The sequence below is a fragment of the Clytia hemisphaerica genome, unplaced genomic scaffold, assembly GCF_902728285.1.
Source record: "Clytia hemisphaerica strain Z4C2 unplaced genomic scaffold, Clytia hemisphaerica genome assembly, whole genome shotgun sequence".
Classification (NCBI taxonomy): Eukaryota; Metazoa; Cnidaria; class Hydrozoa; order Leptothecata; family Clytiidae; genus Clytia; species Clytia hemisphaerica.
In genome coordinates, this window is record NW_027103472.1 from 318,631 (window position 1) to 331,472 (window position 12,842).

General features: G+C 36.3%; 1 protein-coding gene across 1 annotated transcript; it reads right to left on the reverse strand.

Moving 5' to 3' along the window:
• Positions 1–556: 556 nt before the first annotated feature.
• Positions 557–12,194, reverse strand: LOC136798328 (ribosomal protein S6 kinase alpha-5-like). The gene is made up of 17 exons (XM_067054923.1): positions 12,039–12,194; positions 9,403–9,474; positions 9,047–9,265; positions 8,723–8,838; positions 8,482–8,592; positions 8,077–8,163; positions 6,960–7,063; positions 6,431–6,581; positions 5,923–6,084; positions 5,485–5,613; positions 5,002–5,072; positions 4,813–4,869; positions 4,634–4,721; positions 4,223–4,393; positions 3,424–3,630; positions 2,949–3,102; positions 557–2,719 (listed from the first exon to the last, which is right to left on the reverse strand). Exons 1-17 carry the CDS (start codon positions 12,082–12,084, stop codon positions 1,254–1,256), a joined length of 3,411 nt encoding a protein of 1,136 aa, XP_066911024.1. The 5' UTR covers positions 12,085–12,194; the 3' UTR covers positions 557–1,253.
• Positions 12,195–12,842: the final 648 nt, after the last annotated feature.

Below are 12,842 nucleotides of genomic sequence, written 5' to 3' on the forward strand. Positions count from 1 at the left end.
CCCGCGCGGACAAAATTTCCACCCGATTGCTAATTTGCGTGTTTGAGGTTATTCTTATTTTTCAATAGCATAGTCTACGAGAGACGTTAACACCGAAAAACACAAATAGACAAGATAATGAAATCAAATGACGTACAAATGAGGATTCATTATACGTTGTAGTAATATTTTTAAATGTTTTGCTGGCTCTCGGATAATTGCACTCAAAGATTCTCCCTTGTCAAAATACTCGTACTCGGTTTTTACTTCCGTAGTTCGGAAAGAGACTGAGTTTAGTCCGTGAGGAATTGGGGTCAATCTAGCCTTCGGGACCCCTTTTCAGCATCGTTTGTTAGCCTGATTCGTCAACCTTGACATGACAAAGATAAGTACGTTTCACAATGTTGCAATCAGGTTGAAACCTAGGTTAGGAAGTACGATGTGTTATATATTGTACACTGTTCATGCCAGCTATAACCAAATGCTCGGAGAAAAATGATTGTGTATTTTCTTGTGTAGCTGTTCCCAGTTTGGTGTCAAGTATGAGCGGAAAATTGGAAGGAAAGCTTGAGAAGAATTATTGACATAATATCTACTTTGTATTTTATTTTGAAAAATATTGCCTGATCTATTTACATTTTTTTGTAAAGCTCCTAATTTTTGTCTTTATCAATAAACAATAAAAAGAAAGCACTGCTCCCTTTGAAATATCCTAAGTCATAAAATCTACTTTCCTACAATTTTGAAATAAGTTGCTAAGGTAGGCTTCTAACTTTCCAAAAATTGGCTAGTTTTTGGGACAATATTTGTCTTTTGCAGAGCCTGGTGGACTTAAAAGTCCCATCTTTGCTTATTATGTTTGCTACGAAGTTTTACTTAATATATTTTTACGAAAGATTATAATTTCTTGATAGAAGAGTCATATTATTTTTTCTACAGAAGTTAAAGCATAAGTTATACCATTTTCGTATAATTTTATAAAAGTCATTAAAATATTTACACAAAGAAGAAAGAATTTTAAAATTCATAAAAAAACAATTGAAAGTATAAAAAAATATTGAAATCATTCGGGTAGAAAAACAAAATAGAAAAGAGATAGATTAGAGAAAGAAACAAACCATCGTGTGCTTTGGAGAAACAGTGTTACCATTCCATTGAAGGATCTAACTTAAGTGAAGATTAAGTTCACAGTTAATTTCATCTTATTTCTCATTATAAAAACATAATTTAGCAACAGACAACAAAGTAAATGGAAAATGTAATCTCAATCAAGCTTAACCCGTGGGCCCACCACCACCACCTGTAGAGTGACTAGATTGTTGATTTTGGTACAGAGGCGGTAAAACATTGTTATTTCCGTCATCGCTTTTACTCCAAGGAGTGTTATTCTGATATTGGGCGGGTTGAACGCCCGTCGGTAGCTTAGAGTTTGACCATGTTCCCGTTGTGGCGGGATGATCCACCCATGGAGTACATAGGGCGTTATATCCGGTGCTGGGTGCACCTTGCGGTGGCATAGCGCCACTCAAAGTTTGCTGAACGGGGTAGGCGGTAGGTATACCGTACTGTGGGTCTTGTTTTAGCGTAATTGTGGAAACGTAGCCACTTGGCGGTGGTTGTACTAGAGTTTGGTTGACTGGAAAGTTTGTTACGTTCGTGTGTCGAGGTTGCATGGACATCATTTGATTGACAGGTTGCTGACTGATTTGATTGACGGGTTGCTGACTGATTTGATTGACAGGTTGCTGACTAATTTGATTCATGTATGGATAATTATGTGGTATTTGTGAAGGCTGCATTTGCATGTTCCGCGTTAAGCCCGTTGGATTTATTGGGGACATACTGTTCATTGGTGGAAGCGGGTGTTGTGGATATCCGGAAACGCCACCACCACTACAAACTTGGATTGTGTGTTGAGGTAACGTGGATGGCTGTAGAAAATGAGGTTGTTGAAAGTTATTTTGTTGTTGTTGTCGTGCTATGACCCCTGTTGCTGGTTGTGGTTGATATGATTGACGTGGGATGGTTTGAACGACCTGTTGCGAGCTCGTTGCTTGCTGGTAGGTGGGTGGTAAATAATTGGTGGCAGCTTGTGAGAAAGTCTGTGCTTTATTATTACATGAAATGTATGCAGTCGTAAAGTTGGATAAATTGACCATGCCATTCGTCGTAGAAATGTTAGTTTGTAAATTTTGAATATTTGCGGTGCTCGTTGTGGCACTAGAAAGGCCTATGGTTGAGACGGGAGATGGTCCAGTGTTACTAGAAGGAACAGTTGGCTTGTTTAACGAAAGCTGCAGATGGGATCGGTCATACACTTCCTGGTTTGTCGTGTTCAAACCTTGAGCTGAAGTGATCGTTGAGCTGGACGTCAACTCCTCCATTTTTCGTTTTCGACTTCCTCCGCTGTTTAAATGTTCTTTCAAATCGATGGAACTCAAATCCGATTTTTCCGACCCTGAAGAGCCGGTTGAAGGGGAACGATCATGTGAGGAATGTTTCATTTTCCGCCTCTTAGCGAGCGGCGCACTCGCGACGTCCATGAGCGTCACCGTTCGGGCGGCTTTGTGATAAGCGTTCAACGCAACTTGAAATGCCTTTCCAACGAAGTTTCCAGAAGAATCGAGAATGTTTGGCGTTCTAAGGGGCGTTGTAGGCATTTCGATACGCCCTGTGATCCATTCATGCGATAAAATATCTTCAACTGTCATTCGCTTGGTTGGGTCCACTCTCAGCAAACCTGAGAGAAAAAGTAAAATACGTCAATCTAATTGGCTAAGATAAGAACGAGTATTATACTTCATCGGTACATTTGGTATTTTTACTTGACTAGATTGAAGATTCAATTCCACTCAGATGTTAAAAAAGAGATCTTTTGAGGTGCATCACCATTTTTTCCATCTGTGTACCTGGCTGGTGCATGGTCCTCGAAAAGTTGAGAGAAGAAAGAGCGTTGTTGTGAAACTAACCTTGAATAAGTCCTTTTGCAGAGAGCGAGACGTCCCTCCATTCTTCTCTGGTGAACGAAACTTCACCTTGCATGATACTCTTCATGATGCCGATCGCTGATTGGTTCGTGTATTGTTTCGGTTGAAAGGGAACCTTCCCTGATAACATTGTATACTGAATGGAAAAAGTGAAATTTGTTTTTATTGGTAGAGATTCACATAAACAAATGTGGTAGGCTATCAAATATTAAAAAGTGGAAGCAACTAAGTGAGACAAATGAAACTTGTTTAAGAAATTAAGTGTCATCACTCCGTAACTTCTCAAATATTATTAACCAAGAAAAAAATGTTAATCTGGACTTTGGGTGGGGTAAGAAAACAGGGCAGTATGAGTCGCGGAGCTCCTAGTTCCAGACCTGCTCGTAAGAAATTACTACTCAAAAGTTCTAGAATAGTATATATTATGTGTGATGGATTCAAACGCAACACAACTTACCAGAATAACACCCAAACTCCAAATATCCACCGACTCATCGTAACTACTGGGTTTATTTTCACCGGTCGCATTTTTCAAGATTTCTGGCGCCGCATAAGATAAAGTGAAACAGGGTGTCTGCATCGGTTGACTGCCTTTGATCTTCGCGAATCCAAAATCCACCAGTTTTAATTGTGCGCTTTCGGTCTTGTCAGTGAACAGCAGATTCTAAAATACATGTTTGGAGAAAAAAGATTTCTTAATATCTTAAACTATATGATAAAAAAATTGAACAGCTGGCTTAGATGCTTTTATTCGCAACGGTCGCTCCAATGAAAACATGGCCGTGGAGCTATAAGAATTCATCTGTTATTACGGAAGAAGTATGTTGTATGATGATGAAAGTTAAACCTTTTCCCTGAGAAATAGAAGGGTTTGCATAAACTGATTGATACTCAATTCCTGTCTCCACTTTACCTTTACCACGACATGAGCGAAAACTTTTTGACGTTTTTGTAAGGTCATTGGTCGGTTGAAAAATGAAGCAATTCCAATGGTCGAAATTGACGTAACGGATGAAAAAAGTAGAACTTCCTTCAACTTTTTTTTTGTTCGCGCAAAACTTTTATGACGCAATATTTTCTTCAGGCAAAAAAGGCTAAGAAAAAAACTGTCGCCCATTTCGCGCGAAAGTGGAGAAAGGCCTTTAGAGTTTGGCAGAGTTTAATGTTTTCATCATGGCGTAACATCTCTTCTCGAAGATTATATCGAAAGGGTACTGTAGATTTGATAATAAAAACAGAAGCGAGGAGTCGGTTACCTCTGGTTTAAGATCTCTATGCACGACTCCGATTTTATGAAGAAATTTGACGACGGAGACGAGTTTTCTCATGATATCACACGCTTCGGTTTCTGAGAAACTTCGTTTACTTTTGATTCGTTCCAACAATTCTCCTCCACGGAGGTACTCCATCACCAGATAGACATGCAGCTGGAAGAAAAAAGTGGAAAAATTGTCATGATGGTTTATTGAGTGAATGATTTTTGAAATGTAAATTAAAATCAAAATAAAGCTTGACTTTTAATGAAATTTATTAATTGAGCGATTTTCCTCACTAAAAGCTAAATTCTTATTGTTAGAAATAAAGTGGTATAAATAAGATGGTCTACGATGAAAAAGGTTTTTAAGCTTTGCATGGAGGAAAACATCTTTAGGAAATATTTTTTATACCTCGTCCTCGTGGAGCTCATGAATTTTGACGACATTTGGATGGGTTTGTGCCATCCTCAACGATTGGATTTCCGTATTGTGGTCCGCTCTAAAAGCAAAGCGACAACAATATTGTGAAATGAAATAGATGCAAATAAGAAATCACAATCATAAAATTAAAAGTTTATTTCAAATATTACCTTCTGGTCATTATTTTGACAGCGTATTCTAAGTTCGTTTTACGATCGACGCATTTCCTGAAACAGAAGAAACAAGAGACCGTTAAAGAAACTAAGAAAATATTCGCCATTATCCAACAAAAACGTTGAGATTTAATCTTTCCATGCTAAAACATGACAATGAAAAAGAATTTGAACATGATAGCTTACTTGCAAATTGAGAAGCTGCCCTTGCCGAGGATTTCATCGGATAATAAATATTGCTTGTGGAACGAAGAGGTCTGAAAGTAAGAAGAAAAAGTGACTTTTATGGACCTACCTGGTTATGCATTTAACACATATATAATTGATTGAAGAAATTGTAAGAGGAAAAACGATAAACAAGAAATTGAAGACAAAGCGAGACCGAGAGCCTTTTTTTGAAGATTGCACCGCGTCTTTATTTTCGATTGGATGATTGGAATAGTTATAGTTGTTCAAATGAACACATCTTTTTGTTCAATCATTTTGTAAATCTTCATCCAAAGATCGAATCATAAATGAAAAGGTCCGGTTAGTTCTGTTTTGATCACTCCTGCTATTATTTAGAGTTTGACAAACGAGATAGACCAAGCTTTTAAATTTTTCAAACAATGAAGCCTAGTATCGGACAAATGATCAACAGTACTACACAACTAAGCTTCTGGTCCTTACCTCAAACATACTGGTGTAAATGAGCGAAGCATTACCAGGTCTGTTAACGCCACTAGCATTGGCAGCAAAGATGTCGTCAGCGATTGCATTGTTCCCGAATAATACTGAAGGTGCGATGAAGGAATAACCCTGTAAGGAAAAAAGTGATGATTCAGAAGACTAGAAAGGACTGCAAGGAAGTATAAGTAAATGCAGGGGAGCAACCATTACAAAACAAACTCTCTAAGGTCATGCAAGAAGTCTCTGTTCAAAATAGTTTGTTTAAAAAGAATTGACTTAATTGATGAGCTAAAGGGTCAAATATCAAATATCTTCAGTGACAAACATAAGAATCAAGTTAGTATGGTTCAAAAGTAGCTATTAGTTTGAATTTCTTCGTTTAATTGTGGTTGAATCTCTATTCAAAGTGTACGGTCGTTGAGAAAGTAACTGCTATACCTGAAAAATTTTCTCCGCATTCTTGGGAATGATAGCTGGTGAATCAATAGGAAGCATTCGAGTGAATTCTTCGGAGAAATTACTTGTGTCTGTGTCGTCTTTGATGACGGGTTTGAAAGGTGGTTCGAGCATTTTGTTCCCTAGCTTGTCCCAATCGAAATTCTGTAAGGAAATGAAAGAGGATTTAAGCGGGACGTGTTTAGTTGAAATGATAAGGCGAGAGTTCAGTCTGAATTACTCTTCTGATCGGTTTTAGTTGTAGCCTGTTTGTAAGCACTCTTACTAAAAGAGAGTAAGTCAGAATACGTGAGCTGGACAGATCTTTTTGTTTGTTTGAATTTGAATTTGTTTTATTTGGCCCTTTATACTATGTTGACACAAGAAATCGATTATAAGCTTTATTCCTAGATTATAATTCATAAGGTTTTTTTGCCAAGAAATATAATCACAGAATCTCAATTATTGAACTATGCAAAGTAAACAGCAAAAAGACAGCATCCCTTATTACCTGGAACAGAGGGTGTTGTTTGATTTCTTCGAAACCTCCGGGACCTCCACCCAAACGTTTTTGTGGTTCTTTGTCCAACAAACGAAGAATTAAGTCTTGACCATAGGGTGAAAGAGTTCGTGGCATGGGTGGTTGTTTACCGACTATGCGTCTAAACAAAGATGACATACAGGCATTCAAAAGATGGCTAATACAGTGAAGTCTCCGCAACTCGAATACGCACATGGAACAAAAATTTGTTCGAGTTAAAGAGTCATTGTTTACTGAAGGGACCACAAAATTTGTTGAGTTGAGGGAACATCCAACAGTTATAGAAGTTCGAGTTAAAGAGACTCCACTGCAATACACACAATTCTCGACACTTGAATTTCATGTACGGACTCTACAAAGTCAGATTATTAGATTATCTAAATTGTGGTTTACGTCAATAAGGAAATTTCTCTACTCTTTTGGAAACTTCAGATCTTGGATTTAAAAATTTGGAGTCGACTTCTAAGATTTTAACAGGAATTTTGGCGAACACAATTACCTGGAGATTTCTGACTGAGTGTTCTTTGCGCCTTCCACAGTAAATGGTGATGCACCGGTCACCAGCTCGTAAAAAAGCACGCCCAGGCTCCACCAATCCACCGCCTGGAGACAAAAATCGAAAAAAAAACCATCAAATTAACAAATGGGTGAGACAATAAGCAATAGAATGTCCTCATCTTTTAGCTACCCATTATTAGAAAATAAGATTGCACGCGTGACGTTAAATATCAGGATTGGGAGAAAGAATTTAAAACAGTACTTCTTACTTACTTACGTAGGGCTGAATTGAAAGGTACTGGAAATACTTTTTGGTTATTTACAACAAGCTCTCGACGAACTTTCATTATTTTGATCGTTAATTTAGTATTTGGAATATACTTATAGACAAATATTTCATGTCTGTTTGCTTGTTATGTATTTTAGACAGTAGATACGGGTCAAAAGCGGTGTACTTCCAATGATGACTTCATAGCAAGAAGACTGCGCTTAAATTTGATCAAGAATGTTCAAAAGAAAAGGGGAAAATTCAAATCTATATGTTACACTCTCTATCCATCACTCTCCCTCTTACAGTAACATTCACAAAATAAAAATAGTTTTCTTTATCCTTCGCTAAATCCTCAAGGAATTACGGAAGGAAGACAGAAACTGATCTTAGAAAAGGAACTAAAAACCTAATCGAATTTTTCGAAATCCGAAAAAGATTAGCTCCGTCTTTCAGCAATCGCATCAAAGACATCAATATCTCAAGAAACAGGAAGTTGTTAATTTCCTGTCAAAGAACATCTAATTGGTCTTTTTGTACTTTGACTAGCGAGGGAGACACTGATACAATTATGATATGGCTTTCACGAGTTTGTTTTCATCCCGTTGCGAATTCCGGTGGAACTTTGAGGTCAGATTAAGTTGTCGCTATTTTTGAAACTTATTTAAAATGAAAAAGGTGCCGTCTGAGACTAAATAAAAACGGTTTAGTTTGAGATATCACTATAAGAAATAACTCCATTTAATTGTGAGCTTTATAAAAGCTAATTACAGACAAACAGTTAAAGAAACGAAAACAAACAATCTGACCTGGAGATGAATAAATGAGAGAAATAAAATAATATTTATACCATTCCATGGCCAGTTTGTCCTCCCTTGACAATCTCAGGTGCCATATATTCGATAGTGCCACAGAAAGAGTATGCTCGCCCATCATTCTAAAACGAAGTTGTTTTGAGCTTAAGGAAATAGTTTCACGTATCTCATACCGTTTGCCGACACAGCATTTCTTAAACGAAAGAAATAACAGTTCTCTCACCTTTCCACAACGCTCGAGCACAAAATTTGAATTAATATTTTCTTAATTATGTTTTCTCAGCATTGGCAAAACTTGGTAGGATGTTTAACTTTCACAGACAAGCAAATAGGTTTTAATTTCCACTAATTTTTTTTGTGTTGAGAGGTCGCCCAGATAATACTAAAAAGCTGTCTAGAAAACTCGCACAATAAGAACAAATTATCGTAAGAAAACATACCTGCTCTTGAGGTGTGAATTCTTTACTGAGACCGAAATCCGTCAACACAATATGTCCATCTTTATCCAGTAAAATGTTCTCCAACTTGATATCTCGATAAATGATCCCAAGCTGAAATAAGGAAGCAAAACTTATTTTGAATTTTAGTCCAGTTTTTCTACACAACTTGAACAGTAATTAGAAATCATCGAAACATTCAGTGTATAAAAATATCAATCCCAAAGGGGCTTTTTCTTCCTACCTTGTGCAAGAAGTCCAGTGCAATTCCAACTTCAGCTGTGTAAAACTTTGCATGCTCCTCTGTAAAATGTTCGCGATTGTAGAGGTGCGTGAAAAGCTCCCCTCCATTCACATAATCTGAAAACAGAATGTAATGTACATAAAATTGTCATTCTAAACATTGTAACAAAATTATGGACAATTTAGTGAGAGAGGAATAACAGAAAACAACTTTATTCAAAGATTATGATTATAATATATGTTAGACAGAAAAGATTCATCAAGGTATACCTCAAATTTCTATAAATGGGAAAGAATAACAAATGGCTGTCTGTTCTTCACTTACCCATTATGAGATGAAGTTTAGCTTCAGTTTGGAAGGCATAATGCATAGTGACAATGAAGGGGCAACACCTGACAGCTTCCAAGACATGACGTTCTGTGATTGTGTGTTCGGTGGTCTTGGCTTTGGACACTATAGCTGACTTCTTAATCACTTTCATCGCGAAGAGTTTTCCACTATCTTTTCCTGTCTTTCGACGAACAAGAAACACTTTGCCATAAGCTAACAGAGAAAAGAATTTCAATATTTACAACAAATCAGGACTTTCAACTTCAGAAATTGCAGAGGCAATAAGGGTTTTTCAAATTTCTGCAATATTAATTATAATAAGCTCGAAATTTAACAGATTTACCACCTACCTCCAGTGCCAAGAACTTTCATCAACTCGAAATCTTCCAAACTGACTTTGCTATGGTTGGCAAGGAGCATAGCTAAAAAGAAAAATAATCAATGATAAAGTTGATCTTTTTTTCACATTTATTTGCTGACGTTTTGTGAAAGATTTAACTGTCAGTACGGTTCTAAATTGCCCAGAAATTGAGTAATAGCTCTTTATTCTTTATCAAAAGTACTCAAAAAATACCGAAGAGATTATAACGGTGACATAAATTAAGAGTGTGTTCTTAAAAACTGTTAAAAATTTAAAAATTTAAAAATAGTTGTCTGCCTTCTTCACATAGCCAAAAACAAACATACATCTTCAAAATTTAAGTTTGGGAGTCAAGGCCATTAAATATATATTTATTAAGCTTTTGTGTAAGAGATGATATTCTGGCATAAGTCCGATGCTTGTAGTGGTTAGAAAGTTGGATATCTGTTCATCAGAACCCAAACAGTGATATTTGGGAAATCATTCAAATCAACTTGAAACTTAGAAAATGACTTAAAGTCCAACCCTATTCATGAAAGTCAGGTAACAAAATGCACCATTTTTAATTTTTTGTTCATTTAAGATGGTCCAACTTAAAATTTGATGTATTGCTTTTTAATTTTACTTCATTGGTTCAAAAGTTACGTTCAAAAAGCTAAAATGTCAATTTAAAAAACATGTCAAAAAAAGGCTAAAAACAAGGGTATCAATTTATGAGAGAAAGGACTTCTTTTACCAAAACAATAAATTAAAAAATTTTGCTCCTTGTAACACTCTTTATGTTTTCTTTAATATCTCTATTGTTTTTTTTTTACTTCTGTTTTCCCCTTGGGCATAAACAAGATGCAGAATGCTTCAACCCCCACAACATCTTTCCAAGAGTTTTACGAAAGTTTTTTGTGTGTGTATCACCGTTGAGAAAGGTGGAGAAGGTGAAAGTTTTGAGAAAAATGTCTTGTTTGAGCTGCTGCAGCTCATTTTGATTCACTCTGCATTTACAGGGATGCTTAACTTTGTAAATACGTGCTTTTTACACGGAAATACATTTCCTGATGCATAAAATCGTTTTGAGTCTCTATTCATTACAATCAATTTAATACTCTCTTTTTTCGCCTTTTTGACATTTTTTAAAATTGATATTTTAGGCTTTTGAACATAACTTTTGTTTTTTGAGCCAATGAAGTAAAATTTAAAAGTAATAAACCAGATTTTAAGTTAGGCTTTCCTATGAATGATTCTGAAACAATCTTTGAAAAATCTTATTTCTACTGCCTACAATATCAAATCAAAGAGGGTAACTTATTTGTGGCACACCCCGTATGATACACGCTTTTTCTTTTATAAGAATAACTTCTATAAGAATATCAGGGTGAGATTTCGGGTTTAAAACAATAGGCCTATTGTTTAGAACAATAGAAAAATAAGAATAATGCTCACCCTCAACCAAAGTACACTATTCTTATAAAAAAAAAAGCGTGTAACGCACTTTAACAGCATACATAAATGTGTGATACACATTTTGGCGAGACGTTAGTGTTAACAACTTCCGAACCCCAGAGGCATTGTGGTAAAGTGGACATCAACCTTGATTCCTGTACAGGCGACCAAGGTTCGATTCCCACTCACAACTGTTCACTTGGCGAACCGAAGACGTGAATTTGTATGACAGTGTCCAGCTTGGTTTAATAATTCTTTTCTAGCACTGGACAAAAACATGGAACAGTCCGGTATGTCAATAGAGTTATCATTTTACTGGATTTAGCTTTGAAAATTAAAAGGGTGGCAAGCAAAATCATGGGACAATGGATTCTGCATTATCTGACTGGATTTATCATTTTGTAAATCTTAAAAGTGCTACTAAATCTGATTACTGACCAATCGGCTGATAGAATTTTTATAAGTCAACGGATTAAATGACAGGGACGAATACATATCATTAAATCAAAGCAATGAACATAGACGGCCTCAGATCCTTTTTATTGTCCAATATATATTCTTCACTCTTTGGGATCAGACGTAAGTTCAAGTCAAACGTTAAGGTTAACGATAGCAATCAAATCCGGTCACACAACAAACAAAAGTTGGTCAATTGCTGTTTATATTATGGCCCTTCCACATGCCACTCACAGAAAAAAGGAGTTGGTGGTTGAAACACTTGATAGGATCCCTGATCATCAATTTGATCTTCTGGAGTTACCTGTTTTTATTTACGAAGAAAAAAGTGACGGTATTTCGGTTTCAAACATGCCATTCGGTGACAAAATAAGGATTTTAACAAATTTTGCTGTCGTTGTTGACGGTAATCCAAGAAATATGTGTCGGTATTTCGGTGTCTGCGACCCCTGTACGCCCCCTCCTTTTCATACTGTGGCTGATAAAAGAGCAATAAATTTCCTGTTGTTTGATATATAGATATTTTAACACAGCTAGCTAAACATATTCTTGCACTACAGTTTCAAATGTACCTGTAATCTGTGATCTAGAATCTTATATTTTGCATATTATACACTACAATCAAAAATTTTCTCAGTAAAAACCAACAATTTCGAGGTTTGTTTACAAACAAAAAAGTTTCGAAAACCAGTTTTAAAATATTGAAATTTGCAAAACATGTTAGTTTTTTACCTGAGTGAAACTCATTTGCTCTTGCAGCATTGCTTGTCATAGCCATTTTTCGACTTTATGGAGTATATTTTTGTTAAAAACAACAACGAAACTTCAACTTTCCATCACTTTTTCTCTCCCTGGCATCTGCTTGAGAACGGCCGCCATGTTATTTCTTATTTTGTCTGTCTCAACACTGTGTTGTTCCATAACATAGCGCTCCTACGGAGGTGCTATTTTGAGTTTCATAAAGAAGTATTTCCCCGAACTGTTTCCTTTTTAATCATTTACTTTTTGTTTAATCTGGTTAACATAGGATTTCGCCAACGTTCTGAATACAGAGCAGACATTTTTATGAGGACTTTCGATTCATCAAACCAACTTCATTTCACGTTTTCTCTTCTCTATGCCCTCTACCCCCTCTCACTTCCTTGCGTTTCATCTTTTCTGGTTTCAATAATTCTAGACAGATTTTACTCTACGAAGGAGAGAGGTCTACTCCTGGGATAGCAAATTACAATTCAAGAGTGCTGTCATAAAAAATTCCATAGCTCGTCGAGCTCAGCGAAACCATTGTGTCTGCAAACAGAAATAATACACCTTTGCCCTTGTTCGTGGGACTAAATGTCAAAGACAGTGACAAATGGCGAGTAGTGATAAGATAAATAATAATGAATGATAAAGTTCTGAAACCTTTTACCAGGCTCCAATGTCCAAGATTCGAATTTCGAATGTTCATGTTTGTTGTTTAGAACGTCTGTCTGCGCAGGCGATGACGTCATGTCTTGCTCAAAAATTCGAAATTGGAAGAATCGAACTTCCACA